Below are 17,668 nucleotides of genomic sequence, written 5' to 3' on the forward strand. Positions count from 1 at the left end.
GTATGTTAAAAATGCATTTCTGACCCTGGACTACAAAAGCAGTTATAAGTAGCACATGTATATTTGTAGCAATAGCCAAAATTTGCATGGGTCAAAATTATCAGTTTTTCTTTTATGCCAAAAATTATTAGGATATTGCATTAAAATCATGTTCCATGGAGATATTTTGTAAATTTCCTACCGTAAATACATCAAAACTTCATTTTTGATTAGGAATATACATTGTTAAGAACTTCATTTGGACAATTTTAAAGGTAATTTTTTTCAATATTTAGATTTTTTTGCACCCTTAGATTTGAGATTTTGAAATAGTTCTTTCTATCTCTGAAACATAGTGCCCTATCCTAACAAACCATACATCAATGGAAAGCTTATTTATTCAGCTTTCAGATGTCAATGGTCACATTTTAGTTCATGGTGTCCCAGTAATAGCACAGTTGAGTATGCACTTGATGATTTTAAAATAGCCTGCCTTTATAGAACATCAACCTGAAAGGAACTTGAGGTAGATCATGTTTGTTTGTTTGAATTAGTTTATTTGGGTCAAGCACACAAGGAATTTGGCATTGTAACAAAAGCTCCAGGTACTCACAGCTAGACAAGAATTACAGAAAAATAACATATTTACGTTTACGAACCAATCGGTTTCAAGAAAGTGTAAAAATAGTGGATGTGGCACTCCTGGGTTCTAAATACGAATTTACATATCGCGCTCGCTGAAGACCTCCGTGGGAAGTTACCTGGTTGTAGAAGTGGTAGCAAAGGTGATGATGTCTGGAGGTTAATGATTAAAGTCCAAACGCTGTGATAGATAATGTCCCAGACACGCTGGCCTATATTCGACAGCCCCCTAGGTGTCTCACTTTAGCAGTGTTTGTCAGGACTCCGGCGAGGATGTGCGCTGACGTCACCGCCGTGTTGATTTGCTAAGCGGCGAGCAGAGAGGAGTTAGTGTGAGTGTGTGTGTATGTGTGTGTGGGGGAGAGAGAGAGAGAGAGAGCGAGAGAGAGCGAGCGGGGACTGTGAACCGCGTTACTATGCCACAGTCCTAATAACCGCACGCTCGGAAGCCAAACGTGCAAGACAGGTGAGTACAGGCGCGCACCTTTAAACCACCCACAGCTCCTGACAGACCCATCTGTCTGCGTGTGTTTTCAGTTTGGGAAATGTTCACATTAAGAGATGATCCGCGTTGTGTAGGTCAGAGGTGTTTGCGCTCAGCATCACATCAAGTTACTGGGTTTCTACTGTTGCTTCAAGAGAAGGTGAATTGGGAGAGTGCACCGAAAAAGTACAAGTGTGGCTGTCAGTGTGGTGCAGGCTCGGGGCACCTGATGGATGTGGCTGTTTATGTTCATCTTTACACATGTGGGGATGTTATGTTGACGTAAGCGGCGTGTGTTTTAGTATTCGGGGGACGTGAAGTCTGCTCGCGCACCAGACAGTGACGTGCTTCCATGTGCTTTATTTTCAGCGTGACTGCTTCAAATTGAACACCCGAAGAGTTTAAACATGTCCTAAATGAAAAAAAGTATGTCATAGAACAAACAGATGTCGGGGTTTTGGTGATTATTATTTTGCTTGTCAGGAAGTCTGGTCATTTAATCAGGGCCACCGTGGAGGTGCGTGTCACTGTCTTTCTAAATGAACCGAACTAACATTATATTGTTTGTGTTGTAAAATGACCTTTGTTTTGATTTTTTTGCTTGTTTTATAACAATTCTGAAATAGCTTATTTTAACGGTAACGCTGTTTTGCTTTTTCGCCCGATGTGTTTGTGTATGTAACACAATAACAAACGGGTTCTTTAACTTCAATTGATTCACGTGTGAACAGTTGAATAATCATGTATTGATCAGTCAAATGATCTCTGACTGGACTTTTCATCTGTCCTTTTTATCATATATGAGGTAGATAACGCTTATCACAGCAGTAGTTGGCTAATACGAATGTACTGATCGTTTCTTGACTTTTGTTTTAAGTTGTACAGTTCGCGTGCGTGAACTGGCGTCATTACTAACGTCTCCTCAGTTAACTGCACTTCAAAGACTACTTATTCATTTCTCACTTGTTACTCGCCTTCCTGTACTTTGTAGAATTTAAACAGCGTGAAATCCCTCGAATATATTTATCTTCTGTCGTCCTTTATCCTTATTTTCTCTTACTTGCGGTCTTGAAACGGTATTTACAGTGAAAAAGCCCGTCATTCACCGCTAAGGTCTTAGTGTTGTTTGATGTAAATACTATTTATTTACTAGTCTGCTCTTCTCCCGTGAGGCTTTTGTTGATCAAAAAGATGGGGGGAAATATTAAAGGTTTGAGTAAATCATCCGTTCTTTATCTACTTTATGCACTATTTTAAATATATATGATAATGTTATTAAAGGAAAGGCTGCCTCTCGCTGCTGTTACCAAATATTAGTGGTGGATCGTCCTCTGATTGTCTTCACTTAAAAGTGACGGTGATGTTTTTGTTTTTAATATAGTATGTAGACTGTTGTACAAAGCAGATTTTAAACGTTAAATTATAGCTAGAATGTATTTTATTAAGTAATTAAAATTATTATGAAGGTAAATATTTTACATATAATAAAAAAAATCACAGCCATTTAAAATTGTTCATTTAAGAAATGCACTCTTTTGTTAAGATTAAATTAAGTGCATTGATGCTTTATGTTTGCAGTTTTTATCTGATTAAGCAGGAAAAATGACATCATATAATTTACATATGGTTCATGGAAGTGTATTTAGAATAAAAATGGCATGTTGGTGTGTTTTAGGAGCTCTGAGCTTTTTTGTGTCATCTTCTGTTCCAGCTATTCCTGGCAACAGCTTGCCTCACTCTCCATGCTCCGCTCAGTATCCCTGTCTGTGATGAGAATACTGAGTAAGATGCCATTTCATTTCAGGAGGCTGTTGATGGGCTTTGTGAGGCGAGCTTGAACACATAGAAACAAAGGGTTGATTACTGCCGGCCTTTACTAGCATTAGAGCCAAGTTTCTGATGTGGGCCACTTGTCGTTTTGTGTTTTATTTTGTGCATTTTGACGGATTTTTCATTTGTTTGTTTTAAGGGATCATTTGCTAAAAAAGGTTTTTAGCTTTTAAATAATGATAGATTTGTATTTTGTATAGTACAGAGTACATTTGAAGTCTTACATACTGATATTAGTATTAGTTTTTTAAGGGCATCTTTATTTTTTTTTATACTGAAATAATTAGAATGATGGCTTTTAATTTAAGATCAAAGAAAAAAATGAAAAACATTGTGAGTTTGCTGCATCTAACTGTGGGACTCTTTCATCTCTTTCTAGATTGACCTTATCTTGTTTACAAAGATAACTGAACAGACTGCTACGTGGAAAGAAAGACTCATGAGTTGGCCGTGTGGATTTCAGAGACGTTATGGATTTGACTAAAATGGGTATGATCCAGCTCCAAAACCCCAATCACCCCAATGCCCTGCTGCTCAAGGCTAATCAGATGCGCCTGGCCGGCACGCTGTGCGACGTGGTCATCATGGTGGACAGCCAGGAGTTCCACGCTCACCGGACCGTGTTGGCCTGCACCAGTAAGATGTTCGAGATCCTCTTTCACAGGAACAGCCAACATTACACTCTCGACTTTCTCTCACCAAAGACCTTCCAGCAGATTCTGGAGTATGCCTACACTGCCACGCTTCAAGCTAAAGTGGAGGATCTGGATGACCTGCTGTACGCAGCAGAAATCTTAGAAATAGAGTACTTGGAAGAGCAATGCCTGAAGATACTGGAGACCATCCAGTCCTCAGATGAAAATGACATGAATGACGGAGGTGCAGAAGACGACGAGGAGCGCAAGGGACGTCATGGCAGGAACCCGAAAAAGCATTCCGTGGAGGAAGGTGGCGGATACGTGTCAGCTGCCCAGCAAGCACTGATGCTGCCAGGAATGGTGGATCAGAGTCCTTCTGTGTCCACCTCTTTCGGCCTCTCCACCATGAGCCCAACCAAAGCAGCCGTGGACAGCCTGATGAGCATCGGCCAGTCCCTCCTGCAGAGCACCATGCACCCCGGCGCGGGTGCCGAACAGACCCTGCATGGCAACTCCCACCCCATGATGGGAGAGATCAAAACAGAGATGATGCAAGTAGATGAGAGCGGAGAACACGAGAGCCCTAAAGCCATGGAATCCAGTGCCTCCAGCAACGGCGAGCGCAGCGGAGAACATGACAAGAACCGCGATGGGCCTGGCACCCCTACCAGGAGCAGCGTGATCACTAGTGCCCGTGAACTGCACTACGTCAGGGAAGAAGGTGTGGGTGACCAGCAGGCAGAGGTCAACCAGATGGGCCTGGAGGCCATGGCAGGGATGACCGAAAAGCACTTGGCGTCCCTCTATGGCATTCCTCCCAACCACAAGAACGAAGCAATGCTTTCTATGCCTGCCTCTATGGCCTCAACCTTGCACATGTCCCCAGCCTTGGCCATGTCCATGGACTTCAGTGCCTACGGGGGCTTGCTGCCTCAGAGCTTCATCCAGAGGGAGTTCTTCAACAAGCTCGGTGAGTTAGCTGCTGGGATGAAGCCCGACGGCCGCAGCCCGAACGAGCGCTGCAACGTGTGCGGCGCCGAACTGCCTGACAATGAGGCCGTAGAGCAACACAGGTAAGCTCATGTTTTTGTTTTTCAGTTGACATAAATGCATGCTCTTCCAAATTGTTTTTTTATTTTTATTATTTTTTTTATTTCTTTGGCCTCCCTCTGGCGCAAAGGCAGGTCCCTAATTCAATTAGTTTATTGCGCTCTGTGAAACAAAGGACCGCAAGGTGCCCATTTTTTAAAATTCTTTTGATTAAAGAACTCCGTTGCAGAGAAATGTTAGTGGAAGATGAGTCATGATGGTTAACTGTTGATTGCTTATCTTCTTTCATGCTGGAGGTCAATTTGCTTAACACTCTGCCTGTGGTGGATATGAGAGAGAATGATTGCAGAGCTGATTTACGCGCATATATGTTTTCTCCTTGCTTTCCCCTTATCAAGAAAAATTGCTCTTCAACTGAAATAACTTTTGAAAGGAGTAAGGAAAAATAGGTCAATAAAGTTGCAATAAAAGATCTTGTAATAACTATTGAAATGGCTAAATATATTGCACAAAGAATCATTCATTAAGAATATCAGTGGATTCAGTAAACAGAAAATGCTGTGTATATAAGAAGCCAGTAGTTGTTTATAATTTATAATAAATAAATTGTTTTTGCAAAATAATAAATAGGTTTTTAAAAAAAAAAGAGTTGTAGGCTTTTGACATGATTAAAAGTGAAAATATTTGTAAATTCTTTTGCTTACTCTAAAATGTAAAATGCTGCAAGTGCAGGCAGCAAGATGAGACATTCCCAGGCTAGTGAAGAAAAAAGATTATTTTTAACTTAGTTCCTTTAAGTGGGCCGTTTGTTTGTCACGGCTTCCAGGCGTTGGGTGCTGATCACTTCCAGGCCTGCGCTGGTGGCTGTCGAGTGGTCCTGGAGAGGCTCTGGCTGAGCCCATTAGCTGCACCTGGAGAGGGGGCAGGCTAATGGGAAGCAGCCCCCCTGACCCCCATGGTGTGGCCAGTGATGAGTAGGCCAGGCTGGGCCCCAGCCAACCGGGAAAAGGAGGGCCTTATTAGCTTTATGGGTAGAGCAGACTGTCCAGCCCAGGAAATGAGGGTCTACGTGGAGGACCTGTGCCGACCTCCACAGCATAACCTTTTGGCCACTTGGCTGGCCTCTGGTTCTCATCAGTGTGACTTGTGGGGTGTTGCAAGGAGCTGGGATGAGGCGAGGAAATCCACGCCAGACGTTATCAGCTTTTGAAGCCCGCAGCCACACCCTTGTTGCCGTCGACTAGACAAAGATTGCAGGATTCACATGTTGAACTTATTTGTACAATTACTGTGGAATTGGACAAAACATATTTTATGTTCAAATGAATTCATTTAGTAGACATTTTTATCCAAAGCGATACATGAGCAATTTTTTATAGAGCCAACAATATTCATAGTAAAAAATGTAACCCATAAATGCTTACAGGTTACACATAAACATTTAACCGTTTCTTTTAGATTCACATTTACTGCATTTAAGAAACAGCCGATGACTCAAATGAGGGGCTGATTGTGTTTATTCTTGTGTCATGAAGCAGGCTGTTCAGTTGCTCTCCAGCGGAGAGAGTTTTGATTGGATAAAAGATAGTTAAAGTGAGCCAGTCGTGCACATCTTGGAGTTATTGCATTGAGATGCAATAAGATTATACAGCCGCAACTGTATGAAAAGGTGTCTCTTCAAAGACGATTTGTATGTATTGATTTCACAATACATACAACGTTATTTTGATAGTTGTGAGAGTTTTAGTGCCTGTTGTTTACAGGATTTCAGCAGATCTGCTTTCTGCGGGTTTCTTAATGACAGGCCCAGGATTGAGAATAAACTGGTTTGAGCGTTCGTCCTTAATCTGCTGGAATGCACAACGGTGAAAGTTCATCTGAGGATTCAGTTTCAGTCCAAATATTCATTTGTCTTTGGAAGTGCTCAAGATGGCATTAATAAATCCCTCTTAATTACCTTCATTATTCGCAGAGTGAAAAATGCTCTTTCAATCTTGTAAACTTTAAAGGGGTCACATGATGCAATTTCAAGTTTTCCTTTCTCTTTGGAGTGTTACAAGCTGTTCGTGCATAGATAAGATCCCTAAAGTTGCAAAGACTAAAGTCTCAAACTCAAAGAGAGATTTTTTTCCTAAACGCCTTGTTTAAATACACCCCCACATGTCTATGTCACAAATGCAGACATGGTTTTATGTTTACACGACACAATACGCAATGTAAAGCTTAAAAAGACACTACAAGTCATTATAATCAGTAATTATGTCCCCACTGGATACAACCAATGCCTCGTTTGCAATGGGTAATTATTGGTTTTGTCTTTTTTTCCGGAACACGGCAACACAGTATGTTAAGGGGCATAACATTTCCATCACATGCTTGAGGAATTCGTCTAATCACAACACACTGGATTGCTGGCCAATCAGCATACACTTCGCTTTTCAAAAAGATTTTTAAAAAATTAGCTTGGTAAAAATGTACACGTTAGGAGGAGCAACAGTAATGCGGAGAATAAGTTGTTTTTTATTATAAACCGCATAAACATATTGCATTACATCAAATACACAAAATAATGTTCTTTTTAGCAGCGTCATATGACCCCTTTAAGGTTGATAACAGAATTATTGACAAGCCGTGTTAATTTAAAAGTTGCCTGTGCTTGTGTGAGACCCATATTGTTGTTTGAGTCAGTACATTAAGGGTTCTTAAGATGGGCATGTTTGTCTCTTTAAATTTGCATCATATCTTCAAAAGTATTTATTTCAATACTTTAAAAAATCTAAAAGATGCATGACAGTGATAATAGAATGTAATTTCAAATCATAAAAATTCAGATGATTTTCCACTCTTTATTTATTATATGCTAGAGATATCGATGTACTTTTCTTTCTTTAGAAGTTAAAGTGATCTTCTTCTTTTAATAAAAGGAATGACAGTGTCAGATTTGCCATAAGGTTTAGTTCCTTTTTAAAGGTTTTTTCATCACCGCTCCTGACAGCTCACAGCAGACGGGGCGGCAGCTCTTGTTACTAATTACAGATTATTTTGCAACATCTTGTGCCAGGGTCACAGCCATCTCGAGCATTCTCTGTGAAAAATATTTCTGTTTGAGAGTTCATAGGGCACACAGGTCAAGTTAACCGTCTGTAATTATTCCCAGATTGGGCATGAGCCATTTCTGCGTGTGGATGTGTGCGAACGCATTAGTAAGTGTTTGCTTCCTGCATAAATTTAGCTTGCTGCATTCATTCCCTATTGCCCTGGGTTATGTCATAAAGCTCTGAATGATGTGTGCATCGCTTCCAAAACCATGTGAGTGTCAAGACTATCCTATTAACTAGACCACTGGAGTAATCTTGTAATATCTAGGGTAGATGTATGTCTGAGGGTTGCCTAAATGATAGAGTTTATTTGTTTTTCAATCACCCAGAGTTCCCTACTGGAGCTAAATCGAGGTACCGTAACAGCCTTGTTTTTTTTGTTTTTTTTTGACAAACTGGAGGAATTTTTTTTTTCGCCAAGATAAACAATTTGTGGCCCTTTGACTCATGGAAAATGATTACAGAAATATTTCAGCAACCTGGCGAAGAAACTAATAAACATGCACAGCACTGAAATTGAAGGAGGAAAAAAAGACACTGCATTTAATCCAAACTCTAAAAGTCATTTTTGGAAAAGGTATCGAGTTGATCGACAGATCTTTTTTTTTTTTTTTAAGCAATGTTTTTTAGGTTGTTCTTTGTGGCAGACAGATTGAAGAAAGTTAAGCGTTATTAAGTTAGCATAGGTAGTGCTAACTGTAGAGCTAGCTACAGTGTTTAAATAGGAGGCAAGGCCTTATCTGTTCATATCAGAGACAGCGATAACCCTGTGCTCTCCTTTCCACTATACTAAGAGCAGATGTGGATGATAAGTCCTCATGGTGCTGCAGAATGAGATAACACAAGGCTGCAGTGAGGTGAGAGGCACCTCACAACTTTCCTTGTATGCTCACAAGTGCAGCTGAATCTTACCACAGCGCTGTAACGTCCCTGTAACGGCTGTCCCCTTGATTTGTGACACACAACATGAACTTTGGGTTCAGTATGTGTTACCAGTGAGCTGCTATAATATGCTGTGTTTTATTGTTCACCCCATGAAATGTAGTAAAAAAAAGTTTCTAAAATTTTTTTTAGATGTTTCGGCTTTTTCTGGTCCATAGGCAGTGGTCATCAAAATGGTTTGGTTACCAACATTCTTTCAAGATATATTTTTCACGATGTCTATCTGGGTGAACTGTCCTTTTTAGATGATTAATACCACTTGCCAGGGGAGTTTACATATACAGGTAATATACATATAAGTAGAGCTCCTATTTATGAGTGAAACAAGTTTTCCAAGATATATTTCAAATTGTTAATAAAACCTGACAATTTTTTTTTTTTTTTTTTAGTTAAACAATGTATTTCTAAATCTGCAAACAATCTGCATATAGTACATTTAACAGACCTTTCAGTTATATGTCGTATTTGTATCCCAATACAGGGTTATATATGGTGGATATACTGTATATGTCACATGCATAATGCCCAGGCATGTCCTGGAAAGTCAAAACCCAGGAAATTACTTTTGAACTTGGACAGTTTATCCATTTAGGTCACTTTAAAAGTGAAACGTCCTCTGTGCCAGCTGATTTGATAGTGTGGTGTTTAACTCTAAAGCCTTATGGTAATTAAGAATGATTGCAATTAAGCCAAAGAGACTTCAAACAAGTGGACCCTTCACTTTGTCAAGTTAGCCAATTAAGTTTCTGAAACTCTTCATGGCTGCTTTGAAAATGGAAATAATGCCTCCCAAAAATGATTTTGACCTTTTCAATACATTTCTGGGACAAGAAATTTTGTCTTGTGAAAGTTGGGATTCTCATGTCTAGTTGTCTAAAAATCTGAAATGGCCTGTTTAATGTTCGAGATGAGTTTTGTTAGTGTTTTGAGGATGAATTTGAGTCATTGCCTTATTAAAGCTACTCTCTTTCTCAAGATGTTCTGTGCTAAGGAAGACCGCTTAGAAAGAGGGAATCATAGCTTTTCAACCGAGAAGTATAAATTAATTCACAGGTTTTCATAGCCAATTTTAGTTTATAGTTGCATAATTTTACAGAATATGCCGTCACAAACATTTATTTTTTTTATTTAGTGATAAGAAAACCGTATTTATTGAATGCCAGTGAAATATTTTTTTCAGTGCTTTTTCTTTCAGATTCTAGTATTTGTCTATGCAGCACACATACAGCAGCAGCTGGCAGGCACCCAATTATGGACAGGCTTTAAAAGCCTCGCTTGAACTGTAAAGATTTACACCACCACCCCTCTGATCTGGAATCTGCCTTCTGTCCTCACTGTCAAGACAAGAGATGTATCGATTAAAGACTTAACACTAGGTTGCATCATGTGTATTGGACTTGCGCACCTTGACTGCAGCTCTGTATCTTCAGAGCCTCGCTGACGAAAACAAGTTTGTTGATTCGTGTATCAGAGCAGTCCATTAGTTGAATTTTGCCACCTAACTCCTATTTGATTCGCTTCTGTCTACTCATATCTAAGGCATCACTTGCACAGGGTTTGGGTTCGGCACTCACATGTAGAAAATAAGAGACTTTTTGATTCGCACATGAATAAGGAATAAAAGTAAAGGCAGACAGCGCTGCCCCATATTATTAAAGCGATAGGCATCTGACATGCCCAGTAAAAAGACAGGACGGTTGCTCACAGGGCTTTTTTCACTAAGGGTGCTTTTCACTGGCCGCTTTCTTATCTGGTTTCTGCAACTGGAGATGGAAGGATTACAGACAGAGCAGGGCGCTGCAAGCCCACTGCGGTGCCAGGTGGCACACTAACCGTCTGCGAAAATATCTGAAGCCATTCTGTTCAGCCGCACATGTTGATGTGCGTATACGTGCATCGAAATCAGATTTAAACAGTTGCCGTGGCGATGTAGATGAAGCGAAAGCAGGCTGGTCGCGATAAGAGGCTGGTGTTTCATAGAAGGTGGGCTTGTCTTTTTTGCCCTGTCCTGGTCTTGTTTCACTTGTGCGACTGGTCTGAAATCAGATTCGCTGCTGGTCTGAATCAGTTCATTTGGTTGAATTTGATGGGAAAATGCTATAGTTGCTGTACTGCCACTTTACAGAAAATGAAGGATTTTATGGCCTTGTAACTTCTGGTTCTTTCCATTTGCCCTATAAAATGATCTCTATCATTTAGTAACTTTTTGACCTTTTATATTCGTTTTCACTGTATTTGTCGGGAGAGGAAATTTCACCCCAAAATTAAAATTCTGTCATCACTTACTCACCGTCAAGTTGTTTCAAATCTAAACAACATTCTTTCCATGGTTGAATTTAAAAGGTTGTTTTTGGCTACCGTCAACTGTTTGCTTACCAACATTTTTCAAAATATCTTCTTTTGGGCTCAACAGAAGAAAAAACCTCATACAGGTTTGGAACAACTTGAGGATGAGTAAATTATGTAATTTTCATTTTTGGGCAGACTATACCTTTAATAGTATTTTAAATATAACTAAAATATACATTACACTTCTTGTATCCTCGAAGAAAAGTCAACATCCAGGTTTGTTTCAGCCACGTTATATACCACAGGTTTCTCTTTTCAGTAAATACAGTGTTTTAATCCCATCAATATCCCATTAGCATCTGGTTTCTGGCTCCCGCGACATGAAAGAAGACGTGTCGGTTCCCCCTTGCTAGTTCTAAGGCGCTGCCGAGCTCTGCCTACAATAAAGGTCTGGAGCAAAGGGCCAAGCCAAGCGTGCACGAGGGCTGTGTGAATGCACTGCTGGGGCTCCGGAATCCCCTGGAAGTATCAAATCAGAACCTTCCTCGGGCTTCCACCGAGAGGGGCTCTAATTAGCTCCTTTGTTGCCTGTTGAATGGGGTGCCAGAGATTGGCAAGGGGCCCCCGATAGAGTGATACAAGTGCGCTACAGAGGGGGTCATAAAATACCCATCACATTAGATCTGTGTGATGTCGGACCAGGTAGGAAGCAGCAAAGCTTCATGTTGGAGGATTTTTTTTATGGGAAAATCCTGGGCTTGAATGCCAAGCATGGTAGTTCTTAGTTGCTTAACTGCTCAGAGGTAAATCAATAAAGGTTCAAATGATAATGAAGCTAATTTAAAAATTTTTCCCTTTTTTTTCCGCATAGTGAACTGTAAGAAATTCCACCAGCAGCTTAATTTCAGTTGCTGCAAATCAGTTGTTTTACAGTTAGTAAAAGTATACTTTAAACTTGTATAGCTTAGTTGAAGTTATTATACAAAAGGTCTATTATTAAACCATGTAGTGCCGCGTTTCCACCGAAATTACCCAGAACAATTTAATATTTATTAACCCCCCAAGACCTGTTGTGTTCTGCATTTCCACCGTGGTCTAAAGTAGCGTGAAGATACCGTGAAATAGTCTGGTGATGTAGGTCTGCACACATTTCTCAATACAATATATGCAAATTTCGTACTTGCACAAAACACATTTTTAAATAGGCGATGTTTTTAGAAATAAGCAGCATATTTGAGTTTTAAACAACTACATTCTCATCTGAAATACTTTTTAAAAGTACATTTCATGACACGATAATGGTAATATTTAGAAAATTATCTGAATAAATGGTGGTTGAAATCCCAATGCTGCGTGAACTCAACCAATCAGCATGATCAGTGCCCAAGTCCTGCCTCGGAAAGTTCCAGACCTTTGAAAAAGTGCCACCTCGCCAGCAGGGACTTCATGATGAACAATTTTTCACTTATTTAGATCCTGGTTCCTGTGGTCAAAACACACAGAGTACCGGTCCCTAGTTCCTGGGTAAAGTTCCAGTTGTGTAAACGCGGGATAGCTGTCTGTTGATCATTGTGGTGAATTCATGTGACCAAATTGAACCCAGTGTGAAATCAGTGCAATCTTTCTCCTTCATGCAGGATTCCTTCCAATTGAAATAAATGGATATTCTGGTCTGGATTGTGGATTTTCATTAATACAGTCACTCTTAGAAAAGATGTGTTAAAAATGACACAACCAGTGTTCAATTTTAACACATTAATGGGTTAGTTCTGGGATGTTTTTTATGTACATTTTTACTCATTCATTGTGTTGATGATTTTAACACCGTAAATGTTTCAGAAAGGTTATTACAAAGATGTGTAAACGTATAATTTAGCACAGCATGTGCTATCCTTTAGTACATAAATTGGTAAAAAAAAAAACACATGAAATTCTAAACAAAATGTTGATGGAAAAAAATCGTTGGTTGTTTAGCTTATTGTCAAAATATTTAATTATATATTTAATATTTATATTTTTTATTTAATTACATTCATAGAACTGCAGAATATATGTATATATTTAAGCATTCAAACAGGAACTGTCCTACACGGAACAAAAGTTATTTTCATCTCATTAAGTAACATGACACAACCCCACCTTCATAATCATTTCATTTTCTTCCCAACTTTACTGGCTTGATGTACACTGGTGGCCAAATGTATTTTGAAAGAAGTCTCTTTGATGCTCTAAAAACATTTCTTATTATCAATGTCTGCACTCCTCCATCTTTTCCACAGCACAGAAGTAAAAGTCATTATCAAAATAGCCTTTTACAAGCCAACACAATGTTTTTGTCCTTCTTTGGGAATAAATGAACTTCTCCGAAGACTGGATCCTGCTCAGAACTTGACTGACAACATCAGAATGTTCACTGGTCTGTATGCGTGTCCACAAACACAAATTTACTCAGTCCTCCAGTGGAGATCCTGGGTTACAACACTATATTAAAACAGAAAGAGAGGAGAAAATTCCACATAAGTGTCAAATTATTTTTAAACTACATTTTGAAACCTTTTAAACCTTTTTTACTCTAACATAAGAGATATCAGTAAGCAGCAGCTTGTCAATAACATATACAAACATTTCAGCTAAACTGTAAACTAAATTATGCCAGATTTAATTGTAATACTTTCACATCCTAAATTCTGTCCAAAAAATGCTTATCTACAGAGAGAAACACTCCAAATGAGGATTTAGCCTTGAGCTTGTCTGCAATGAAGGGTTAACTGTTTGAGGCAAAAACTCCAAATTGAAAAACGTGAAATTTTGCAAGCTAAATTCAGTCATTTGTAAGTTCCTTCACTATCGGATATTTTGTGTGGTAAGATTGTCGATTTGAAATCAGTTTTCAGCACGTTTTTGCAGTAAAGTTATGTTAATAACTTTCACACGACTAATGTGCTTCAGCTAATGTTATACTTGACTGCGTTTTGCCCACAACATTACGCTGTGCCAGCACGTTTAAAACCGTGTTAAGCACATTGGTCTACACATTGTGTTAAATGCTGTGTGTAAATTCACAAGTTGTGCAGATTTTTTGTAACTGCGCATAAATATGTTTAAAAGAGTAAATAAGTAAATGTGTAAATATGTTATTCTTTTCTAGACATTTTTATTTAATCTTGACACAGAATGTTTAAATTAGACTGTTACACAGTGTTTTTTGTTCTACACATCCTTCTTAAAGTAAACGTGACCAGTCACCAGAACTTAAGACGCAGGTTTAGAAGTTCAAGTACACCACATTAAAATGCTTATTATTTAGTGACTTTTTCATAGTGCCAGCGCCCTTTCAGTGTGTTCTGTCTTTCAGCCCCCATCTCTTTTCTTACACTCTCTGATTTCCCCTCTTTCTCCCCCTTTTTGTGAGGGGTGGAAATCGAGTTAGTTTAGACATGGCCTAAAGAAGCCTGCCTCTCTTTCTCCTCCATTATCTCCTGCTGGAGGCATTTGAGAGATACGGGATGGCAACTCTCAGTGAATATAGAAAGCTAACCAGCACGTTATAAGCCATGTTGTAATCCAGGGGGATCAGTTGGATAAATGGTAGAATAAAGCTCAAACCATAATTGATTTATGTATTTGCTGACTGAAGACGCCTGCAGTGATCACTAGCAGGACAGGATGAATGATTAATGGCTTGGCCTTAAGAGAGCTTGTCTGGGCGAGAGGCCGTGCCCTGCACTTACATTACCAAATACATCTGAGCTCTAATTCAATATAACAGAGATTATTTCACTAAGCGCACTACCTTCATTTAGCCTCAGATTGAGTGATGGCCGTCAGTAAATTGCCATTGTTTGGCATGCATTGTGACTGCCGGGCTTTCTGAGTCTGAAAACGTTTTATAAAACTAAAATGGCCCTGTAACATTTTAATTACCTCAGTGTCTGTTTCTCATGCCACGAACAGCCAATATTGTCAGTGACACGCACTTCATCTCTTTCCCCATCTGCTCGAGACAGACATGAAACCGTAATGTTTTTTTTGTTTTTGTTTTTTGCAGATGAATTGATATAGTTTTCTACCCTGTGTCTCTCAGACTATTTTTGACCTGTCACCAAAATTGCACTTGAGTTTTATTGGCGCGTTACACAGAGAGCTTTCTCTCCCTTTAGTTCAGGCTGAAGTGTTTTTGTGTTCCCTCACTGTCTGGGAGTCCAAAAGCCATTCCATTTACTGGACTGATCACCAGGGCTGCCCACTGTGACACGTCATGACTCACACGGCATCATTTCTGCTGTTTGTGTCCGTGGCAGAAGGAAACTGATGATGCTGTCAGGACGTGCTGTACACCATTAAGCATAGAGCAGAATGGAGGCTTCTCCCCTACATGAGCCACCACGGTCTCGCCCAGCAATTTTACACCCCGTGCTCTTTGGTTGACCTTCCTGTGAAAGAAAAGTCACATTGATCCTGTCTTTGGGGTTGGTGGCGGTGACTTTTTAAGAGCCAATTCTACATTGTCTAATGCATTTTGGGATTTTTAGGCATTTCAGTGTGCAAGTATCAATCTGGTTAGTTCGCTGTATGCACCCCGGTCACAATAAACATCATTCATCTGGTCTCTTCCTGTCTAAGTGGGCCTAAGTTTTTGGACAGAATAAGGACCAAACAAGAAGACTTTTTCCTGCTAGTCATCAAGTCTGGCTTTTGTGCAACTAGAGAAGAGCTGGAGTCCTCAACAGGTGTTGGTGTCCTTATCAGCCCATCAAGCCTTATCTCAGAGGTTCAGCTTCCTGCATCCTCACGCATGCATCAGAATAACTTGGCCTCTGACCTCATTCCACACTTGCACCTTGTTCCTCATCAAGCCTGAGCTGGGTTTCTCCATCAAGGTCTGTCCTCCTATTCTTACACATAAGACATCAGTGGTGCAAGTTCTCAAGATGTGGGTTTTCATGTTACGCTGTGGAAAAGAAGCGTTAGGTGCACTTACATCAGCAAGTACACCTTTAGAGAATTAAGAAATGGAGGTTCGTTGGGGGTATGACTGGGTTGGTGAGATAAAAGGCTGTCTTATAGAATATAGAGTGCTCGGTCGAGAGGTTTGACTGTGCTATTTTAAATCCTGACTTGGGTGTAGTGGGGTCTCGGAGCCATGAGAGCTTCCATTGTGAAAGGTTAGTCTGTTACAGTAGAGTGGATGCAGGGGTCTTGCCACAGACAAAGGCGGGGTCAAACAGGCCCCCATTATTTACAGTAGTCCCTTTCATTGGCCAAGTGAAACAGGAGCCTCCAGGGGCCTCATGGGAAGAGCAGTGTTTTTGCTCAGTCAGGCCTTCCATAAGGTCAAAGAGCATCGTGGGTGGGGTTAGCTGATTCCAGGCCTGCATAGACGGTCTTTTATTGATCAGCTAAGAATCTGTCACACAGGCATAGTTTTAAAAAAAACAACAACAGCAATACCCCATTGCTATGGTGGGACCAGAATGTGATTTAAGAAGAGGAGAACATATTCTGCTTTACATTGGATGACTTTATTCCAAATTTCTATTCTATATTTTTATCTTTATTTTAATCTTTTACATTTCTATTTTAGTGTAATTTTTTTATTATTATTATTATAACTTTATTTTAATAAATATTACATTTTAAATAAAATAAACTTTTATTGGTATTATTATTATTGTTAAAATATTTTTAGATATTTTACTTGTTAAAATTAGTTTATTCATTTATCCCGTTTCTGCAGCTTAGTGTGACTGGCCGTTGCTTGGGAAAATTAATCTCAATTGGACCACAATGTCTGCAAAAATGCAGCTCCACATATGGTTTTATATTGTTTTGTGTCACGCTCTTGAAAAAACAGACCCCGTTTTGTAATATTATATGCCATCTTGTTGGACTCAATACCCAAAGCGTTCTGAAACCAGTAGTATTTGTTTTCTTTCATTAAGTAAGGGAAAGTAGCCCAGCCAGCTCCTGGCTCCACTCAGCTTTATGGAGAGAAAAAAGCACCATCTGCCAGTTGAATCCCACATAATCTTGGTGTAATCTTGACTTAAATGCTAAGAATGAGAGTGAGAGTGTTCAAAGAAAGAGCCCTACATACAATACGCATAACAGAACAATCTGCCGGAACAGATTTTATTATTTTTAGGCACACAATACGGACAGGGTCAGAGTTCATGGGGCAGAGGTCTGCATGCGGGAGGTAGGAATGGGAGGGTCTCAGGGGTCCAGTGTTGACCCCAACCTTTCGGACCATTGTCCCGAAGAGCACAACGGATGGTCATCCTCCAGTTTGGCCAACCTCAAGCTGAGTTTGACAGAGGCTTTGAATTTGGTTGACAGAACAGTGAACAATCAAACGCTGAAAGAGCTTTTTGTTCAAACTCAAAGAATGCTAATAAAGCCAAACCTTTTATTTTGAAAAAAGCAATTTGGTTGAAGCTAAATCTTCTCTTTAAAAAATGTTTATTTAAATAAGACATAAGTATAAATTAGCATACATTTTAAAGTCCCTTTCCCTTCTCTCATGATTGTATGGCACTATCTGTCTGACCTGTTTTCTTAGTTGCAGTGTTCTTCCGACTGCATAGAGACCCAATCACCTGCATTAGGAGCACATCACTCTCCATCCACTTTACAGAGTTCGCTTCAGTCAGGCGGGCTGAAATAGAGTTGTGCTGTGGAAATGCTGATGTGTGAGTGTGTAGTGGCCACAAACT

At 39.7% G+C, this 17,668-nt stretch overlaps 1 protein-coding gene across 3 annotated transcripts in view; it reads left to right on the plus strand.

The window, feature by feature from the left end:
- Positions 1-931: 931 nt before the first annotated feature.
- The window catches only part of LOC113038590 (zinc finger and BTB domain-containing protein 16-A-like), a 108,551-nt gene continuing 91,814 nt past the window's right edge, over positions 932-17,668 (plus strand). The window contains exons 1-3 of one of the 3 annotated variants that reach the window (XM_026196141.1): positions 948-1,087; positions 2,817-2,887; positions 3,315-4,646. In XM_026196141.1, the coding sequence (XP_026051926.1) occupies positions 3,406-4,646 (1,241 nt within the window). In that variant the 5' untranslated portion in view covers positions 948-1,087; positions 2,817-2,887; positions 3,315-3,405. The other 2 variants (XM_026196140.1, XM_026196142.1) reach the window with 2 other exon arrangements.

The sequence above is a fragment of the Carassius auratus genome, chromosome 21 (assembly GCF_003368295.1).
Source record: "Carassius auratus strain Wakin chromosome 21, ASM336829v1, whole genome shotgun sequence".
Taxonomy (NCBI): Eukaryota; Metazoa; Chordata; class Actinopteri; order Cypriniformes; family Cyprinidae; genus Carassius; species Carassius auratus.